The sequence below is a fragment of the Phodopus roborovskii genome, unplaced genomic scaffold (assembly GCF_943737965.1).
Source record: "Phodopus roborovskii unplaced genomic scaffold, PHOROB, whole genome shotgun sequence".
Classification (NCBI taxonomy): domain Eukaryota; kingdom Metazoa; phylum Chordata; class Mammalia; order Rodentia; family Cricetidae; genus Phodopus; species Phodopus roborovskii.
In genome coordinates, this window is record NW_026126639.1 from 1,958,339 (window position 1) to 1,979,313 (window position 20,975).

At 44.3% G+C, this 20,975-nt stretch overlaps 1 protein-coding gene across 1 annotated transcript in view; it reads right to left on the bottom strand.

Annotated features, from left to right (window-relative positions):
• The window catches only part of St8sia1 (ST8 alpha-N-acetyl-neuraminide alpha-2,8-sialyltransferase 1), a 71,013-nt gene extending 56,517 nt beyond the window's left edge, over window positions 1-14,496 (bottom strand). Inside the window, exon 1 of the mRNA XM_051173373.1 lies at window positions 14,362-14,496. Coding sequence (XP_051029330.1) covers window positions 14,362-14,463 — 102 coding nt within the window. The 5' untranslated portion in view covers window positions 14,464-14,496. The remainder of the gene's footprint in view (window positions 1-14,361) is intronic.
• Between the last annotated feature and the right edge of the window lie 6,479 nt (window positions 14,497-20,975).

Genomic DNA, 20,975 nt, shown 5'->3' on the forward strand with positions numbered 1-20,975 from the left:
TATTTTGTTGATGGTGGCCTAAAGGAACAGAAAAAGAATGCGTGGACATGATTTTTGAGGCAGAATCCTCTCTTTGAGTACACTAAATATGATGTCAGGCCCACAAAAAGCACTGTCAAGTTTGGGGCTGGCCACTTTGTTTCTCGGAGCTTTTCTAGCATGACTTCATCGGAGCAAACTTTGCAGACAGATGGATGATATTAAGAACAAACCCTAGACGTTTCATGGGTATAGACAAATATTCTACAGCCTCCCTCTAGATGCACAATCCCTTGGCCATGCACATTAAGCATGACAGCAGAGAAGTGGCCCACTCCGTAGGAAACTGAGGTAGCCTCCCTGTCTTAGCCTCCACTCCTCCACTCCCCTCATCTATGAAATAAGTTTGAGAAACTACCTCTACTACTAAAACTATTAAATAAAGATCTGACAAAACAGCCCAGGAGTTAACAGAGCTTGCTTGTCTTCTAGAGGACCCCAGTTTGGCTCCCAGCACCCCACAACCCATAACCACTTACAAATCCAGCTCCAGGGGATCTGACGGCCTCTTCTGCCCTCTGAAAATACCTGAATACAAATGGTGTGCACACACATGCATGTACCTATGCAGAGGCATATTCATAATAATTACGCAGAAGCATATTTGCTAGTAAGGTGTTAACCAAGAGGACGCCAGTGACTCACACTGCCCTGAGAACACCCTGCTTTTTTGCCATCTCTCCCTGGACCATCCTTTTACACTTGCCTTCAAGCCCTCTAGACCCTCCTATTGTTCACGAGTTTTCTGTCAATCTTCTGGCAAAGTGCAAAGGAACTTTGTATTTCTCAAGAGTCCTGTGATGTAGCATAACGCAAAATACAAATTTTCTATTTGCGTTAAGTATGTTCTTTCCAAATACATGGCAGTGACCTCCAGCAATGGCTTTCCACTTTCATGGGTGTGCAACAGTCAGCCTTTGCCCCCCAAGGTTTCCCAGCCCTCGCTTCATGCACCCAGTGTCTTATAAATCTTGCCCTCTCATCCTTTATTTCCATAAGCCACAGGCTTTGTTTTTCCAATCCTTCCTTGCTTCTATTTGTTCTTCAAACAAAAGGTCAGCCATAAAGCTCCCAGATGCCTTCTGAAGTTAATGGCTGGAACTGACTTAAGTTTTTGACCTATTCCTGGCTGGCTTTTGAAAACTGCAGAGCCTTCTAGTGCCTCTTTTAAGGCCATTTCTTCAACATGTGATCACAAGCTGGAAAGGTAACTTTGGGGGAGGGGGGTTACTTACACTTCTGGCTTTCTCTTCTCTCAGAGAAATCATTAAGATTTCAGGTTAAGGGGCTATTGTTCTAGCCCCTCACACACCCAGCCTCAGCTGAAACCTCTTCAGTGGTTCAAGTTCCCAGGAATTGATAACTGATGACTGTCTCTGGCAAAGGGAGTTCTGTATCAACTGGCCTAGTTCCTAAACACATTGGCTCCGGAGTGCTTCCAAACGAAAAGACGCTTTCTCCCACAGCAAACAGAGCCAAGGCGACTTGAAAGCAAGCAGGCTGTATGTTAATTTAAAAACATGAATCCCACTCACGTATTTTGTGGTGAAGTTTGTCCAGAAACATTTGATGGTAGGAAGACTGAATTAAGATGGAACAGTGAGACTTAGTACCAGGGCTGAAACCTCCAACCGGGAAACAGAGGTGCTTACGGACCCGGGTTCTCAGCGCACTGAGCGCTCTGTCCTTCACTCTCTCTGCTATGCCGGTCAGGTTGGAAGGCAGACAAAGACAAGCCATACTGACAACTTCAACCGGAGTTATAAATCTTCCGGCAAAACAGCAATTTCTCCCTCACTGTGTCCTGCGCCGAGATGGGATGTTTCACGGCGCCTGAGACCTCGCAATGATATATGACCACACAGGAGGGTTATGAAGCCACAGGGTTAAATCAAGACTTGGATGGAAACTTCCTCCCACAAGCTCGTGTGTGTGTTTTGGCATTTGTTCTCCTGGGAGCTCTCTTTGGGGGGGGGGCGGTAGAGAGTGGAGAGGAGACTTGAAGAAATGGGTCACTGATTGGGGCAGCCTTACTTGCCGTTGCTCTTGGTCTATCTCGCTGGTCTAAAAGCAGGTGAGCAAACCGCCTGATACTCCTGTCACTATGGGCCCAAGCCTGCCATGCCTTCCTGGTCATGACGAGTTGTATCCTCAAACAGTAATCCATGGCACAGCCTTCCTCCTTAAGTTGCCTGCTGTAGGTATCCGAGCATAGCAACAGGAAAATGCACACGGCAGCGAAGCGGGCTCATTGTAACCCAACTGACAATACCCACATTCTCTTCCTAAAGGCTTCAGGCTTGGACTCCCAAAACATACTTCTTCCTGTGTAGAGCTGCCCCCTCCGCTCTGATAGCGAACCCCAAGTCTCTACACAATAGCACAGACCAGAGCAGTACTGGGAAGCGACTAGTGAGCAAGCACATGTGGTAAAACCCAAGCAGTGTCTGGTTCCAGAGGGACCTTGGCATGTCTACAGGTCATGTCGAGTGGTGGGGGCTGGGGGCAAGGATGAACAGATAACTAACATACCAAACATGGAGAACTGAACACCCAAGGGATATTAATTAAATACTGAGCACGTTTACACATGTTCTAAATCGAAAAAAAGAAAATTGTCAGATGGATGTTAATGTTTGTGTGAGGGAAGAAAAATCAGGGAACTAAATTCATTTATTTATTCATTCATTATGCTAAGAATTATTACGTCTCACATCAGCAATTGTGAATGGAATATCAACCAAATACTATTGTTTTTGTGTATTTATTTAAAAAAAATCTGTGCGTGTGAAAGTGTGTGTGTGTGTGCTTGCATGCATGTGTGTAGGTGTGAGTGTGTGCCTGTGTGTGGGGGGGGGTTGTGTGCAAGCAACCACACAGTGTGTAAATGAATCTTAGAGGACAATTTATAGGAGTCAGTTCTCTCTTGCACCATTTGGGTCCTAGGGATCAAATTCAGATCCTCAGGCTTGTCAGCAAGACCTTTACCAGATGAGCCATCTTAACCTTATTTTTTATATTTTAAATAATGAAGAATGACAAGTAGTGATATTATCAGAAAATAGATTATGATTCATGTGCTTCATCTGTAGCCCTGATATGTAGTGTGAAAGATAAAACCTCATACATATTTTTGACCAAAAATCTCATGCCGATGATGTATCATAAGTAAATAAGATGAAAGAGGAGAAAACTATATTTAAAAAGATGTTCACTTCATAACAGAGAAAGATGGGAAACTAATAAAAACTTGCCAATAAGAAAACATTAGGTCATGTGTTTTCTCCTTTTAGAGATTGTCTGCTAATTGTCTTTTCATGTCTACCTGCCATTTTTCTATCAAAGTCATAAAAATGTATTGGTTGACTATATCACACTATACATATATATATATATATGTTTCACAAAATCATTTAAAATATTTTGCTGGCTGATGATGTATCCTTAATTTTACTTCCTATTATTGCTATTATAGAATTATTTTTACTCTTATTTATTTAGCATTCTCCATATTTTGGTGCTACTATGTCATTTCAAAACTGAAATTATCATATCTTAAATAAAATTTTAAAACATGAAAAAAAAAGAATTATTACCTCTTTCTATTATTCTAGGCACGATGCTATGTTCGGGATACTGCAGGTCCCTAGCACCCCCAAATGAATAGCTTTTCTAAGAGCTTTCCAGAGAAGTGGAGAACAGGCCCTCATGCAGTAAGGCAGCCCCGAAATTAACGAAGAAAAGGCCAGGGGCTTCTGGAAAAGGGGACTATGTATTTGGAGTCTCTGTCATATAAGAGAACACACATGTTTTTATGAAGGCCAGTAAGATTAAGTATAAAGACAGGGGTCCTTGCAAATGCATTCTGGAGGCCCAGATGATACAAGGTCAAAAGGATTTGGTAGGAGTTAAGGTGTCTGTCTTTGTCCTAAAACAATCAGGACAATCGTTAGAGCTATCAGCAAAGTACATGCAGGCAGAATCTTAGCTTGTACTTGAAGAAACATAACCTGAGCAGGGCAGAAACTTGGAAAATAAAGCAGAGAAGAAGCCAAATCTGATTCAAGAAGATCCATAAGATATCTTGGGAGAATTCTGAGCAAAGATTCCTTGTTATGAGAGATAGGAGGCTAATCTAAATTAACAACAGGATTTTGTTTCTTTGTTTGTTTGCTTAAGAAAAAAAAAATTCCTTCAGTTCTGCTTGGACTAAACATCCATTCTAAAACCCAGGTTGAAATTTAATTATTGCATAGTATCATTACAAGGCAGGGCGTTTTAAGAGATGATTAAGCCACGAAAGGTTCTGTTCTTCTGGATGGTTAATTAGCGCCATTATGGAAAGATTGGTTAGCAACCCCAAGAAAAACATTATCCGATTTAATTACAGTCACCTTGATCTCAATACTTTTTCCAATCTTTATAAAAATTCAAAAGTCACCTGAAAACCCTGAGTTTAGATTCATGAGAAATCAAAAATCTTACATTTAATTAACAATTCACTTTCATTTTACCAAATGTTATCTTGTCCTCAAAAAGCTTCTTCCCCTCCACAAACCCATTATCTAACAAGCGGGCAAGAAGATGCCTTAATGATTCCTCTGTGTGGTCAGGTTCCACGGAGCTAGACACAATGAAGAGTAAGACCTCGTGTTCTTGTCTGAGAAACTCTACAGCTTTATGGGACCACATTCTCGGCCTCTACAAACAACTTCAATTCTGTCAGGAGTTCAGAGCCCGTGACAAGAACATGGCATTATCTCACTTGATATCTGGGGCAACTGAGCCAAACTGTGGGCTGTACTTCTCCCTTAGGGAAATAATCTGAGAATGGTACCGAGGTCCCAAGTTTGATTCCTAGATTGTGGAGGTTGCTGAGTTAAACCAACATACATATTTTAAAGGTATCTTGACTTCAAAATTTGAGTCTAAGGACATGTCGCTTTGGAAAAGAGGTTCTGCTTTTGTTTCCACAGAAGATAAGAAGTTGTGGATTCCTTCCAGGCCTATTCAGTTTGATCAAGTAAGACCACCTGAGAGGTCTCCAGAAAGAGTGATGGCCCAGGTGATTCAACATCCAGAACAGTTTCAAAGCAACTGGCTGAGATGATATAGCCTCACAGTTTAATACAGCCAAGATTTAACCACAATTCTAAATTTTCTCAGGATCCCCATAAGAATACCAACAGCAAATATCATACAAAACTATGCCAAAATTCCCAAAATATTATTTATAAATATTTGTTTTCATTTAAAGGGGGTGGGTTATAAATGGTTATTGGTCACAGTCAATCTCTTTCTAAAGGAAAGAAAAGGGGGTATGGATTTTGGTTTATTGCTACAAATTTAAGGTCAATTTTGTTTTTTTTTTTTTATTTATTTACTTATTTTTATTGCATATACAGTGTTCTGCCAGAAGAGGGCACTAGATCTCATGACTGATGGTTGTGAGGTACCATGTGGTTGCTGGGAATTGAACTCAGGGCCTCTAGAAGAGTAGTCAGTGCTCTTAACCTCTGAGCCATCTCTCCAGCCCTAAGGTCAATTTTGTTAAACTATATGACTACTTCTGTACCTATTTAAGGTATTATGCTTATACAGCTCAGTTAAAATGTAATGTATAGCTAAGAAATACAAATTCATCATCATCATAATATTCAAATTTATAGTCGTTACTTTTTCTAGATATACAGATATATTTCAGATGGATAGGTAATCTGCAAACATTTCAAAGACCTACAGAATATGGCATTTAAAATGTTTTAAGAACTCGGACTTTTCTCAACAGTGAGACACATCTGCTCCTGGCAGCAGCAACTACTTGAAGAGGAAGATGGGCATCGGAGAAGCTCCTTATGGAGTTTGCTTTCAGTGTGGCCAGGCTAGCCATAGGGGCACTTGCCTGGAGGCTTAACTGTATGCTATATAAACCAGACCCATAGGAGAGTGGCTGCTAAACTTGCCAAAACAAGATGGACAGTCCTTCAAAGTTTTCTTTTTCATGGAAGAGTCTGCCAGACATTCTGCATGACACAGAGGAAAATGCCTGACAAACTGCCAATATAAGTTCGACAGTTTCAAATTTCCTGCTTCACTTAGAAGTCTGCCAGACACTATAGCACTTCAGACTGAAGATGGAAGCCCCAGCATTACAGAAGAATGTAATGGGACTGTCCAGGCAACCAGATGTCTCTTTATCTCTAGAGTTCTGGAAGTTTCTTATAATACACTTCCAGTTCACTTAGGTAATATTATATCCTTCTGGGGTCCTTGATGGGGCTGGAGACTAAATAGTTATGGTTTTCCTTAGTTACAATAAAAGGTAGACAAATTAGATACAAACTTTAGACTCATAAAGATAATTGTTTTCTAGCTGCGCCCACACAACGAGGATACTGAGCTTGGCGGAGGGTGTCGGGATTGAAACACTTAACAGACCACCACGAGAAGTGAAGAAGAAGCTGCTGCCATTTATTACAGAGAGGAATGGGCTTATATACCCAAGCCAGGGGATGGGCTAAGCATAGGAGGAAATCATGCACCACCCACACCCGGGGTTAAGGTACGGGCACTGTGCACAGGGAAGTTCTGAGAACTGGTTTGCTCAGCCAGGTTCTACAGCTGGGTGGGGAGGAAGAAAGTTGAAGAGACAAGTGCTTAAATTTCCCAACAGCTAAAGACTAAATAGTTATAGTTTTCCTTAGTTATGATAAAAGATAGATAAATTAGATACAAATTTTAGACTCATAAACATAGTATAGATGATAGAATATTTTCTTTAATTTTGCCAAATAAAAATGGACTAAATGTTGTGACTGCGATTCTTGCTTGATAACTGTTTTATGTAATTTTACTATGTTAAAGTTAAAACCTTCCTTTTTAACTAGACAGAAAAGGGAGATGATAGGGATGTCCTTCTCTATGCTGTAAATGTGTGTTGCTTTTGTTGATTGATGAATAAAGCTATTTTGGCATACGGCAGGGCAAAATATAGCTAGGAGGAAAATTCAAACAGAGATACAGAGAGAAAGAAGGTAGAATCAGGGATATGCCATGTAGTCACCAAAGGAGTAAGATGCCAGAATATTACAGGTAAGCCATTTCCACGTACTGACACACAGGTTAGTAAAAATGGGTTAATTTAATTGTGAGAGCTAGACAGTATTTTGTCTAAGCCACTGGCTAAACAATTATAATTAATACCAAGCCTCTGAGTGTTTATTTGCAAACTGGCAGGCAGGAAAGAAATCTCTATTTATACAGAATACTTTTATCTTTTCATAAATACTTTATCAGAAACCTTTTTATCAATATTCTACAACCCCTGGGCCCCACACTCAACAAATTCAATTCATTCAGTGAGTTAGGAAATTGATCTCCACTTGACTAGTAGAGAGCTTTTCCCCCATCCCATCCCTGGGATTACCAAAATTCCCAGGAAAGGCTTAAGCCCACAAAAGCTTTGACAGATAAGAACATACACAGGCTGGAGATGTGGTTCAGTTAGTGGAGTTATCTGCCTAGCATGCATGATGCCCTAGGTTTAATCCCCAACACTGGATAAACTGGATATAGCAGTCTATGCATGTAATCCCAGCATTCAGGAGGCAGAGGCAGGAGGATCCAGAATTCAGGGACATCTTTGGTTACAGAGTAAACTAGAAGCCAGCCTAGAACACATGAGACCCTGTCTACAAACAAACATAAAATATCCCATAGTAATAGCACAGGCTTCTTTAGAGAAATCATTGCAAAGCACTTTCATATCCATAGCTGGGTTTTAACTTTGTTTCTGAAAATACTACTAAAATTTAATTTAAAGGCTAGAGGTCATTCATTCCTTCTTATAAATCATAAAATAGGGTTGGATGTAGCTAATATCAATTATACATAGTCACAAATGATGTCAGATAAAGGTCAAGGATGGACTTGGATCTTTATGCTGTGTTACCCATAATGTTCTGCAATATTGGCATTCAACCAAAACTGGCAGGGTGACTTGACCAAGTTACTCAGTGATAATAGAGGAATGGTTTAGATTTCTACAAGGAAGCAATATGCAGAAAATGCTTGATTCCCTCTGGGAACCTGGATTTCTCTTTTGTAACTATCAAAACAATGTAATTGCTCTGGTTTCTCTTCAATGTGGGTTACTGGGGCACACAATGCCAGAGAGAAAGAGAGACTGAGAGAGAGAGAGAGAGAGAGAGAAAGAGAGAAAGAGAGAGAGACTGCCTTATGTAGGACCCCGTAGTCTCCAATTACACTCTTGCTTTTCTCTGAATGGTGGCAAAAGAAAATCCCCCAGTTGTTCCAAGGTAAGGAAAGTTGAACTCTTTAACAGTTTCAGGGTGACCAACAGGGATTAACTCACCTACTGGAGATGCTATCTCCAAAAGAAATAATACAACACCCGCCGCTGGTCTTGTCCCCGCCACCGTGCCAGCCCCAATTAACACACTGAGACTCTGTATTTGATATAATGCTGTTGGCCAGGTACTAGTCTCTTATTGGCTAGCTCTGTCTTAAGTATTAACCCATTTGTGTTAATCTATATTTTTCCACGTGCTCTAATCTTACCAGAGAGCCGGCTGCTGTCCTGCTCTCTCCAGACTCTCCATCTTGACTCCTCCTTCCTACTTCCTCTTTCCTCCTTGTCTCCTAGTCCCGCCTATCTTGCTTGGCCAACAGTGCTTTATTCATTAACCAGTATGAGAAACATATTTACAGAATGACATCTCCCATCAACAATGCTATAAGGTTTTTGTGTGCATGCATGTGCACAGTTTCATATGTGTGTGCACATGTAGAGGTCAGACGAAGACATCCTAAGTCTTTTTCAACCTCTCTACTTTTTTCTTTGAAAGCTCTGGCTCTGAACCTGTAGCCTGTTTGGCCTGACTGGCTATGCCAGCACACTCCAAAGCTCCTTGTATTTCCTCCCTGGTGCTGGGATTCTGCCATGCCCAACTTTACACAGTTCTGATCATTGAACTAAGTCTATATGCTTTTATGGCAAACACTGTACCAAATTAGCCGTCCTCCCAGTCCCTATAAAACCTCTGAAATCTTACTGGCTAGGGTTCATATTCCAGCTTGTTACCTACCAGTTCCAGAAACCAGAATTGGAATTTAACACCTCTCACTCTTAGTTCCATCCATAAAATGGAAAGAACACCAACTCTGTACAGAGATATTTAAAGGACAGGCTGGGCTAAGGCATGGAGTATGGGTTGGCAAACGCAGCGTGTCGTCCTGGAGCTCAAATCCTGAACTACCAAGCCTCCCTGGCTAGACAGGTGCATGTGACTTAGTCCTGACCAGTGACACAAGAACATTAGTGTGCCAGGACTCCTCTTTGGTCTCTTTCTTCCTGCTGGGGTCCTGGAATCCAGTGTAGGTATCTCCTTGGCCATCGGCTAGTTTGGTTCAGCAAAAAGAATGCTAAAAGCCTGAAGGTGTACAGTGGCCAAAGCCACAGGTATGCCCAGAAGTGTGCTTTCCTAACTCAGGTGTCTCTTAATCCAAACTGGCAAGTGTAACGAGCCAAGCATTTCACAGATGGCAGAAATCTCTTAGCCTAGCTCCCATCCTAGAGTTCTGAAGTGTAATCCAAGAACCTGTTATTAAAAGTTCCAGGGAAATAAGTAAGTCAATGAAATCAGCCTTCATGCCTAGTCATGTTCAATAGTTATTTCACGAAAATATATTCACAGAGACATCTGGACATAACTTTATGAGCTCTTGTTCCCCTAAAGTTTAGCCTGAGTTGGACCTAGAGGAGACACCCTGGCAAATGAGTAGATGGATATGGGTATCAGTTTGATGTGAGAAGCATCACTCTACTACAAAGAAGGAAGCTTACCCCTCAGAGGCTCCCACCAAAGTCCTAGAAGCAGGAGAGAACTTTGAGAAAATAGCATTATGTGTCAGAATTTCATACCATTGATATTGAAGCTATAGGAAACTGAAACGTCCCTGTAAAACTGATAGACTATGGTAACAGAGCTTTGGTGTATGTAACATCCTCATGCTACAGCACCCTCCAGAGCCCTTGTCTGCAGACACAACCCTAAAGAGGGCCTGTTAAAATTCCCCAACAAACACAGCACCTTTCCTTCAAGTGTACATTGGCGGCAACAATAAAATGATGAGTAAACACAGGCAGAGGAATAGCAACGGTAGAAATTCTGGCTACCGTGTGGAGTGTTTAGGGGATGCGGCAGTAGAATGGGTGACCTGGGAATGCTGGGGAATTACTTTACTGGAACTCAGTCGGCCGCTGCATCTTGATAATCGAGTTGATGGGACAGAGAGGCAGTGGGGGTTAGCGATGCACCCCTGTGCTGATGTTTCCAGAGAAGGTGAGATCATGGGGGCTGTGGTCTAAAGAATGCTTTAACCCAGAGACAGATTCGGATTTTGAGTAGATTATCGGAAGGCTCTGTACTGAGGGAAGGCAGGCGCTTACCTGGAAGGAGTAGCTCCCTAGGGACTTGTCTCTGGGTGGGGCGGGGGCTAGGGCTTGTCCTGGCCACTTCCTGCTGTAACTCCACTGCCATGAGAGCAACAGCTCGGCCCCGCCCTGTACGGAGCCTCTGAATCGGAACTGGTCCCATCACAGTCGTGTAAATGGCTGGCCAGTGCACTGGCGGGAAGCCATGATTTTCTCCCACTGGCAAAACCAAGCAGAGCCCACTCACCCGCTTTGTGCATACATGTTACATGTTCTGCTCCCCACGAACCACATAAAAGGAGGACATCAACTAGCTGGCAACTTAGTTTGCACCCACAGGAAGCTACTGTTTCTCCAGAGTGTTAGCCATTTCAGAACCTCACAGGAAATACACATGCAACCTTAAAAGTCTATTCACTGGGCGTTTTACATAATTATGCACACACGGTGATGTAAAGCCCCCTGGTTCCCACAGAAAACCACCTTCTTCCTTTATTATTGTGGGACAGTGACTGGCACAGAATTCATCTGCACACACTTTAGAAAGGAAATGCTTCCTTCCCTTCTGCTCCTGTGCCTGTCAGATATGGTGGCAGGCTCTTTAATCATCTCTTTCCCTCAAACCTATGTCTTACTATAGCGGTAAATGTCACTGGATATACTGGAAACCCTCCCCTCCAAAAAGCCACTTTTGGGTTGCACTTAACTGTTAAAGACAATGGTTTCCTTCCTCACCTTCATCTACATCATCGGTATGTGCTGTTTGTTGTTTCCTTTGTCCTAAGAACAGGTCTTGTTGTGTAACATAGGCTGGCCTTGAACTCACCCTGCACCTTACACAGTCCCCTCCACAAATGGGCAGTGATGTGATCCAAGGTGGGCTCGTCCTGCCTTAGCCTCCTGTGTGCTGGGGCCACAGAGGTGTGCCACCATGCCTGGCTACCACTAGTTCCACAAGGATCGCATGCGCCAGCTCACACTGGATACCACTCCCTCGTTACCATCTTGCTGAATCTTGGGATTGAAACGCTCACTGTCTGTCCTCCACATTTAGGCAGCAGATGTTTTGGACTGAAATTAATCTTTGCATTCATTGCATGGACCTGAATGAGACCTGAAGAAAGGGAAGTCCTGAACTCCATCTTCTGACAACTGTCTCTTCTGGAGGTGACTGCAGCCCCATGAATGGCAATTGTTCTAGAATGTTCTGATCCTAGAACACTTATATCTAGTTCTGGAACTCAACTCCACAAGTAGTACCTTGGCTGATGTTTCACCCTTCTTCTAGTGGTAGAAGCACCTGTTCCCCTGACAAGTTACCTTTTCATCTAAGGTGGCCAGGGTGATTTCCTCACACAGCCTGCTGACTGCCAAGTCTAGTCTCAACAAGTCAGGGAGTTATCAGTGCTGACAATCAGAGGTTACAGTGCACACCAACATGCATGAGATAAATTGGTCTACACTGCCATTCTGTGAATAGGCAGGACCCATACTCCTCTCTCCATCATACAGGGAAGAGAGCTGAATCTCACAAGAATCAGGTGACTTACCCAAGGTAAGAGAGAGGATAGACAAAATTCAAATCAATACTTTTCATCTGATATTAGGAAGCCTCCGAGCCAACAACGCAATGCAAGAACATGTGTGGATTGGCACAGAATTAAAGCCTAATTTACTAGCATGTGTGTATGCATGTGTGTGTGTGCACATGCATGTGTGCATGTGTGTATAGTACGTGTACATGTATGTGATGCATGCACATGAGTGTGTGGGTGTGCACTCCCATGAGCACACATGGAGGACAGAGGACCTCAGGTGTCTCATCATTTTCTGCCTGCTTGCCTTGAGGGGGGGCCTCTCATAGGAGCAAAAGCTCACCGATTCGTCGAGGCTGGCTGGCCAATGGGCTCCCAGGATCCACCTGTCCCCACTCCCATGCCCATCATGCAGGACGACAGGCACAGCAGACATGCTCAGCTTTTACACAGACACTGGCCATTTGAATTCATGTCCTCATACTCACAGTGCAAATGATTTTTACCAAGGAGTCTTCTACCCGGCCCATATTTTCCCAGCTCCGGTTTACTGTATTTTATGTATATCAGGGTTTGTCAGCACGCATGTTTGTGTGCTACATGCATGCCTGGTGCCCCAGGAGGGCAGAAGAAGTCAGGTCCATTGGGACTGGGGTTACAGATGTTGTGTGCTGCCATGGGAGTGTAAACCTAGGTCGTCTCCAAGAGTAACAAGTGTCCCCCATCTCTCCAGCCCCCATTTAATAGCTGTTGGTTTTTCCTAATTTAAACACCAAACCTTCCAAGACTATGCAGTTATACTAGCACACCTAAGGGAGATCTAATAAATACAGGGGTTTTTGTTGTTGACTTATTAACTTTTGGTTAGCATAACAAAGATATAGGTCTCTTTGTGACATTTTCATACAAGTAGGTCATTCTACTTTGTTCTTATTTGTACCAACCTGCCCCATCTCCCCTCCTTCCCTCTCTTTGTCTCTCTTCGCCTCTCAAATATGTCTTCCCTCCGCGTTCATGTCACATAAGTCCCATCATCCTCTTCCTTTAATCCTTCCTCCCTCTCTTCTATTTCCATGTCCTACACATACGTACTCAGGTACACATGTACACACACATATATGTACACACATACACGCACGTACACATGCACATATACCTACACATATACGTGCACATGTACACACAAATACAAACACATGTACATGCACACATGTACACACATATGCATGTCTCAATTCTGCATGGGAGAAAACATATAATATCCACTTTCTGAATTTGTTTTATTTCACTCAACATGATCTCCAGTTGTGTTCATTTTCTTACAAATGTCATGATTTCATTTTTCCTTAGAACTGCATTTTTTTCCTTTGTGTGTGTGCCACATCCTCTCTATCTAGTGGAGATCTAGGCTGGCTCTATTTCCTGGTTACTATGGATGATGTAGCCACAAGCACGGATATGCAGACATCTCTGTGGTAAGCTGACTTAGAACCCTGTACCCAGCAGTACAGGCTTGCTTTGTCCAGGCTGCCACTCCAGATTTGATGTGACAGACTGATAGGACCCTTCCCCTTAAGAATGATCTTGCTATTCACTCGTCACAGATCTACATAGAGGGAGAGTCCTACTGTCCAACGCTGAACATGAACCCTCTTTGCAAGCAATCATCTGGCCAAACTAAGGTCATCCAGAAGACTTGGGAAGAACAAAATTCATTTCTTAACTTCTCCCTAATGGCTGTTTCGCCAAAGACCCCACCACCACCACCAGGAGTTCCCTAAAATTTAAACAAACAAACAAAAAATTTCAAATTACCTAGTAAAAATCATTTCAATGCAATGTTCAGGAAACCAAGCAGGAAAACAAAGATTGTTTTAGACCACAAATTCTCTCAGTGCCCACCACTCCTCCACTCCATGGCAAGAATCTGGCCACAGGCTGGCCCTGAAGAGTTCTGAGAAGACATCCGGTCCCCACTCTCCAGTGGCAGCATCAGTCCTAAGAAAACATTCTTATTTCAGATCCTCAAGATCCTTCCACAGCCGACCTCAGAACACTAGGATCCCACCATCCCCTGGCCAGTTTGCCTCAGTTTCAAATGATTGAAATCTAAATGGAAGGAACACTGTAGCTCTGTGAAGCCTTCCTTCTAATGCCTTACTTCTGCATCAAAGCAAAGAAACATGGAAAGACATGAGAGAAAACTTTGCAAGATGAAAATGAGAAAAGAGAAGACGAGGAGGGAAGGCCCAGGGGGGTCAGCAGACTCATGTAATCCCTTCCCGTTGTGAGGAATATAAGGGAGTTAGACTACAAGTGGACGCCACTCACCTGGGGGAAGAGGGAGTGTGTGGAATTGTCGATGGTGAGTGAGTATAAAAGCTCCCCGTCATACCACAGGCTTTTCCCCATGGGGGAATTCATCTTAGTCATAGCAAAGAGATGGGTAGGATCGCAACAGTCTTCCATTTGTTTCCTAGGGGAGAAGGAGAAAAGAATGGCAGGTCAGCGAACAGCCAGCTCATCCATTTGCCATCCCCACAGGAGCGTGCCACATTACCCCAGTGCCAAGTCACTCTGAAGCGTCTCCACGGTGGCCACACCATGATTAACTCACACTTCAGTCACTGAACTGCATGACTGTAACATTTTACTTAAAAAAACATTTCAGAAAAACATGCCAGCTCCCAGATGTGGCTGAAACGTCTAAAGGTGAAAATGTGCATAATCCCTGGAGATGCACTGATTGGTCCAGCTATCCAGATCCTGTAAGGACTTGAGGAGCTGGCTCTGAAGAGTGAAGGTGGCATTAGGCTGCAGCAGAAACACAGCTGTGGCTTGTTTGCAGCTATCAGGTAATCAAGGATACCCACCGTGAAATGGTGCTAAGGGTGTGGAACAGAGTAGCCCAACGAGGGTGCACGCCCCCAAACTGAGGGCGGGGTTACAGGGAGCTCTTTAGCAGGCCCTCTGAATAGAAGCAGGCATGAGATGAATGGTGTGGTCTCAGAAGATGGTGAGGCACCCTGCCTTCCGGCCATCAGGTCTCAACTGATCTAGAACTAGTAGGGACTGACTGGGTCAAACACTATGACCTTTGCCTTGACCTCACCTTTCCTCCTCTGTGTTTAATACTGGCCTCTCACGGGGCTGCCTGGCCCCCATGCACTGCCTTGTAAATGACTCCCTTGTTGGCTCCTCGGGTACTAGTAACGTGACTGTATTAGGGGTCAGTTGCTCAACCCCGGAACTGTTAGCAAGTAGAAGAGCCAGCATTTAGGAGGACAGACTGCAGACACGTTGGTACCCTTGCCTGTCAGTCAGCATGGCTGCACAGGGCAGCACTTACGATGTGACTGGAGCACACTTCTGGGTGGAACCATGAGTTGCCAGAGGACATTAACTAAAATCTGGGTGATCCTACTCCATAATCAAGGAGTCTGAGTAGAATGAACTAGGTCTTTCCACTTCTTGGCGGCCATGAGGTAAACTGTTCAGCTCCATCATCAATCCTTGCTGTATGGCAGTTTCTTCCACGTTGAAGAGAGGAAGGGAAAGGGTGGGGTGGGGGGTGGGGGGTTAACAAAGGGTCACGTGTCTAGGAAAAGACACTTGGAATATTCTGGAGAGCCCCTCCCCAGCAGTATTAAAAGGGAGTGCCTAAGAGATGCCTCACATTCCCATCACATGCCCTCTCACTAGAACCCACGAGCCAAGATAAGCCCTCCCTCCTTTACGGTGCTCCCGTCAGACATTTCGACACAGCAGCGAGAAAAATCAATGCAATGTGACCCCATACCCAGGCTGGGTCACTTGCTAACTCCATGACTGGGGGTCAGACAACTACTTGTAAGAGCATGCCGAAACGTTCAGGTAACGCAGACCAAAACCCCAGTGCCTGTCTAAACGTTGTCTCCAAAATTTATGTCAACATGTAACCGCCAGTGTAACCAGATTGGCAGAGAGAAGTGTGACCCTGAGAACAGAGTTCCTCTACTGTGTTGTCCGTGGTCAGCAAGTATGGTTTTGCAAGTCACGCATCGTAGGATATCTTTGTTTACTCCCCGGCTTCTGTTGCCTGACTCCAACCTGGTGTTGGAGATGAACACATGGATAGGTCACACAGATGAGCACCTATACACCTGTTCCAGCTGCAGATCAAAGTCAATATATCCGAACTTTAACCTTTCCCTACTAGGAGGGCATTCCATCCTGCAGGGAAGCTCCTCAAACAGGGAGGTGAACAACCCGGAATACTCCAGGAAGTCCCCGAAACGGAGTAGATTCACTGGGCCCCTGACTCCAAGAGGAAGCAACAAAGTTTCTGAGAGTCACTCTGAGACAAACCCAACTGCCCGAAGGAGCAGAAACCACCCTAGCTGCCCGGAAGAGCTTTGGAACAACTGAGCCTCCATCCCGGAAGTGTGTTTCAGGTTCCCAGCTTTTGTGATTTGTCACCCAGGCTGGGGTGGGCTTTGGTGACCACTGCAGCTGTCTTTGAGTCATTTCTGCTCCTGTAAGTGACCTTCACTTCTTGAAGTAACCCCAATAAAGCTCATGACTCAGTAAGTTGGACTTTGGTGGTATCTGTACATTGGTCTATCATGGGCTTCCTAGCTGGGACGAGTTGTGTCTTCCCAGGAAAGGTTTGTCACATGACAAGACCTCATTTTCTGCGCTACCTCCCTTACCCTCAAGATTGAGCTTCATTAGGATAGCATTCCTAGCCATTCCTTGAGCACAAGAGCCCAAGTCTGAAGACTGGTAGCAGACCTCAAGGATAAGCTTAGGTCATAGGGTCTCCGCTTGGAATGATCAAGGCCACTGTCAAGGGGGTGGTTCAGACCACTGAGTTTGCTCTCTGCCCTAGAGGGTCGCTCTCATTATCCCCTCTACCATGCTGTGGTACAGCACGAAGACCCACACTAGAGGCTGCCCTTGGCACTGGACTTCCAGCCTAAGGGACTGGCATTCTTTTTTCTTCCAGAAGAGAATCTCCTTTATAAATTCCCCTCTGTGTGACATTGTGCTTCCCTAGTAGAATGTGAACTAAGCCATCAGGTATTGTCATTACTGTCACATTGCCCAGCCTTGCTGATGACTTGATGCCCATGGCCAGGGAGGCCATGGGACTGGAGGTCTGGCAACCTATCAGCCCGCGAGCTGCTGAGCTCATTATACTATGCTAGGCGTTCCTCCTGCTCTTGGATCTTGGCTGGCTTCACATTCACACTGGATTCAGTGAGAAGAGGACAAAGGAGAAGGCTAAGGACAAACGCCTTCATCCCAGCCATGATTTCAGCATCATACTTTCCTGCTACACCAATACTTTATTTATCATAGACTGTTCCTCCCTTTCCTTTCTCATCCACCTTCATCACCATCACTATTGATATTGCCATCATCATCATCGAAACAGGGTCTTATTATGTAAACCAGGCCGGCCTCAAACTCATCACCCTCCCAACTACCGAGTGTTGGGGTTAGGGGTGTTCACCACCACACTCAGCTCACCCTTTAGTTCTTATTAGTGCTTCTCTACAGACGGTAGCGTGAACAGAGGGTGGTTGTGTTCTGTCATGAGTTGTCCCTGCACTTTGTCAAGGGAGCGCCCTAGGCACTATTTGATCCACAGGAGCTACATGGTTTTAGACAGTCTCTAAAAACCGAGAGACATTAGCGAGATGACAGAACAGGCTTAGTAGACTTTCCAGGGGACGGCTTACCCTCTCCAAGGAGTAGATGGAGAGGGATGGGGGGAGGCAGGAGGAGAGGAGGGAGGGGGAACTGGGATTGGAATGTGAAAAATAAATTTAAAAAAATTTCAAAATGAAGAAAATAGGGAGAAGTTCCACAGGCATGAATCTAAATGTTGGGGAGGATGCATTAATGTTTGGGTTTCCTGCTACAGGTCTGGTGACGGCTCACTTTCTTTTGCACTCAGACATGAGTCTAAGTACGGGCTGTTTCCTCTCTGCCCAGTGCTCAGAACCAAACTGACACTCTACCCTATTCTCTATCCAAGGAATCGTTTGCACAAAGGGGCCCAATGCCTGCCATGCAGCACATGCCTTTAGAACAGTATGTCCATCCAGTCCCCACCATACCACGGAGCTGGGCAGCCTTAAGATACCTCTTCCCACAGTTTGTCTCAGGTTGCACAACCAGCTTTTGCATCTCATCGGGTCCTGCCATCTGGGCTGAAGCACTCATCTGTAAACTCCACTAATCATGACTCAGTCTAAGGTGCCATGAGAGACACAAAAGAAAAGCTTTGTCGAGTCAAATGACAGCACTTTCTTCTGGCTGGTACCCGTCAGCTTACAAATCGCACTCACATTTGTTTCCTCTCTGACTAATAAGAAGAAACACACACACACACACACACACACACACAGAAAAAAAGATCTGGACAGTCACATTTTTCTGAATGTACACAATGAAAGCAGTGTCACAGCCAACAGTTACACATGTTTGTCAGCCTGATAAATGACTTTTGGGGGATTAACAGCATGTGTTAATCATCATCACTGGGCTCAGGGCAATTGTCCCTTTACTGGGAGAAAGCAGAATTAGACAGAAAACAGGTGTACCTTGTGGACAAATACTTCCAAAAATCCTACATTTCTAGCAAAATTCACAACGGCCCTGTTGCTCTCTGCAGGGTGGAGCCTTCTGCACACCTTTCCAGCATTTCTCTCTCTCTCCACAGTTCTTCTGTGTCCTCCTGCCATGATCCGTGGAGCTGCTAAGGAGAAAATGTCCAAGCACATAATTTCATGCCTGGGGCACCTAAACTAGCTCACCAGCTACAGGGACCACAACAGCCACAACTAAAGCAGCCGCAGAAGCAGGTATAATTTGTGACTCCTGTATGCAGGTGACTGAGGCAGGAGAACAGAAATTTTAAGGCCAGCCTGGGCTGCATAAAAATAAAAACCAAAGCAGCAGTATTCAGGGTATCAGCGGTAACAGTCAAAATAGAAGGAGTAATAAGGCTCTTAATTCTTAAGTAACATGACGCTAGAACTTTTAGATGTAAAAGTAGATTAAAAAAATAATAAAGCCAGACCCGCCTTCAGAGAACTTAAGAAGAGGACACGCACGCGTAAGGCTACACACATAAAAATAAACTAATGGAACCATGTCAAGCTTCAAGAGCTCTGCACAACAGAGGGGCAAACAAGAAAATGGAAAAGCAACCTACAGAGACAGGAGAGACAGCGTGAGTCTGGCAAGTTAATGTGCAAGTTTTGTAAGGAGTTCTCCCAGCTCAATTTTAAGAAAACCAACAATCTGATAGACAAGACCCAAACAGACACTTGTCCTAAAAAGATTCCGGATTGGGAAAGGAGGCCGGGAGGGCTCCGGAGTAAATTGCTTGCTCTACAAGCTTCGTGACGCAAGTTTGACACCTGGGACCCAGGTTTGGTTTGGTTTTCTTCGTTTCGGTTTTTGACATATGTCTGCATATGACAGCAAACATTGGTAATCTTGACCCTCCCACTGTGAAATGGAATGTGGAGACAGAATCAAACAGAAGCTCCTGAGCCAGCTGCCCTGATGTATGCTCGGCAGCCACAGAAACAAGAGGAACCTTGCCTCGAAAACAAGGTTGAAGAAGAAAACCAGCAAAGTTGTGCTCCATCCTGACCCACAGACTCACTGTGGTTCTCTCTCTCTCTCTCTCTCTCTCTCTCTCTCTCTCTCTCTGTCTCACTCTTTGGTTCTCAATGTCTCTTTCACACACGTAATTTTTTTTTTCAAAATTCAAACCAACAGGCACCAGTCACACGGTACTTACCGTCCTCCCTCAACAGGGAAATGCATGATAAAGCACCAAGAGTCATAGCATCATCTACACCTGTAAGGGTGGCCGTCTCCAATGACAAGAAACATCACAGACGGTGTGGAGAAAAGGGACCCCTGCCGATATGAACATTGGTTGTGGGAGAGAGAATGGAGATTCATAAAGAAAGCAAAAGCGAACCCTGCCCCCAAAAGAGACCAGATTCCCACCTCATAAAGACAGTCCATGTTCATCACAGCATGGCCCACAACGGCTAATGTGTGGCAATGATCTAGATGCCATCAACAAAGAGATGACAAACAAAGGCATGGAATGTGATTCTGCCTTAACAAGGGCACCTTGCAGTTTTGTGGCTTACATGGACCTGGAGGATATTAGGTTAAGTGAAGAGGCACAAATAGTATATGATGTCATTTGTATGCAGACTCAAAAAAAAAAAAAGCATAAAGATGAAGCAGTGAGTATCGTGAGAGAGGGAAGGAAAGGAAGGGTGGAGAATAGTGGGGATGTGTAGCTCAAGGGTCAGAGAACAGGGAGGAGACAATCAACAAAATGAGGTATGGGATGCTCAAGGTTAGTAACTAAGCGGTCCAGACGGCTAGAAATAACAAAAGTGAAGTATCTCGGGGAAAGTAATTATCAGATGACAAACTTAAAAATCTGCTTCCCTACAGTGCACATTTTATCTGCTGTATATATCTCATAAACCTCACAGACACACACACACACACACACACACACACACACACACACACACACACACACGGTTTTTAAAATGGAGAAGGCCAATCAATAGTTCCTACTTGTGTCTGCAGGAGATGTAGCCTGAGGCTCAGTGGATGTTTGCTTAGAAAGAACAGAGCATTGAGTTGTATTCGAGTGATTCCTGCCCTGGGCTCTGGCCTAGGCACAACAGGCAGGGTAAAGGAGCAGCCAAGACATCTTAGGCAGGAATGCTGCCATAGGTTCATGAGGCAAGACGTGATTGGATGATATCTGCCAGAATACAAGATAACGGTACCCAGACTGTGGTCTCTAAGACATGCTGAGTTGAATCATGTTTTCCATCTCTATCCAACCTTCAGAAACTTTGGAGGGGAGATGCAGACTAATCGGCTTCTGGAATTTTTGACAA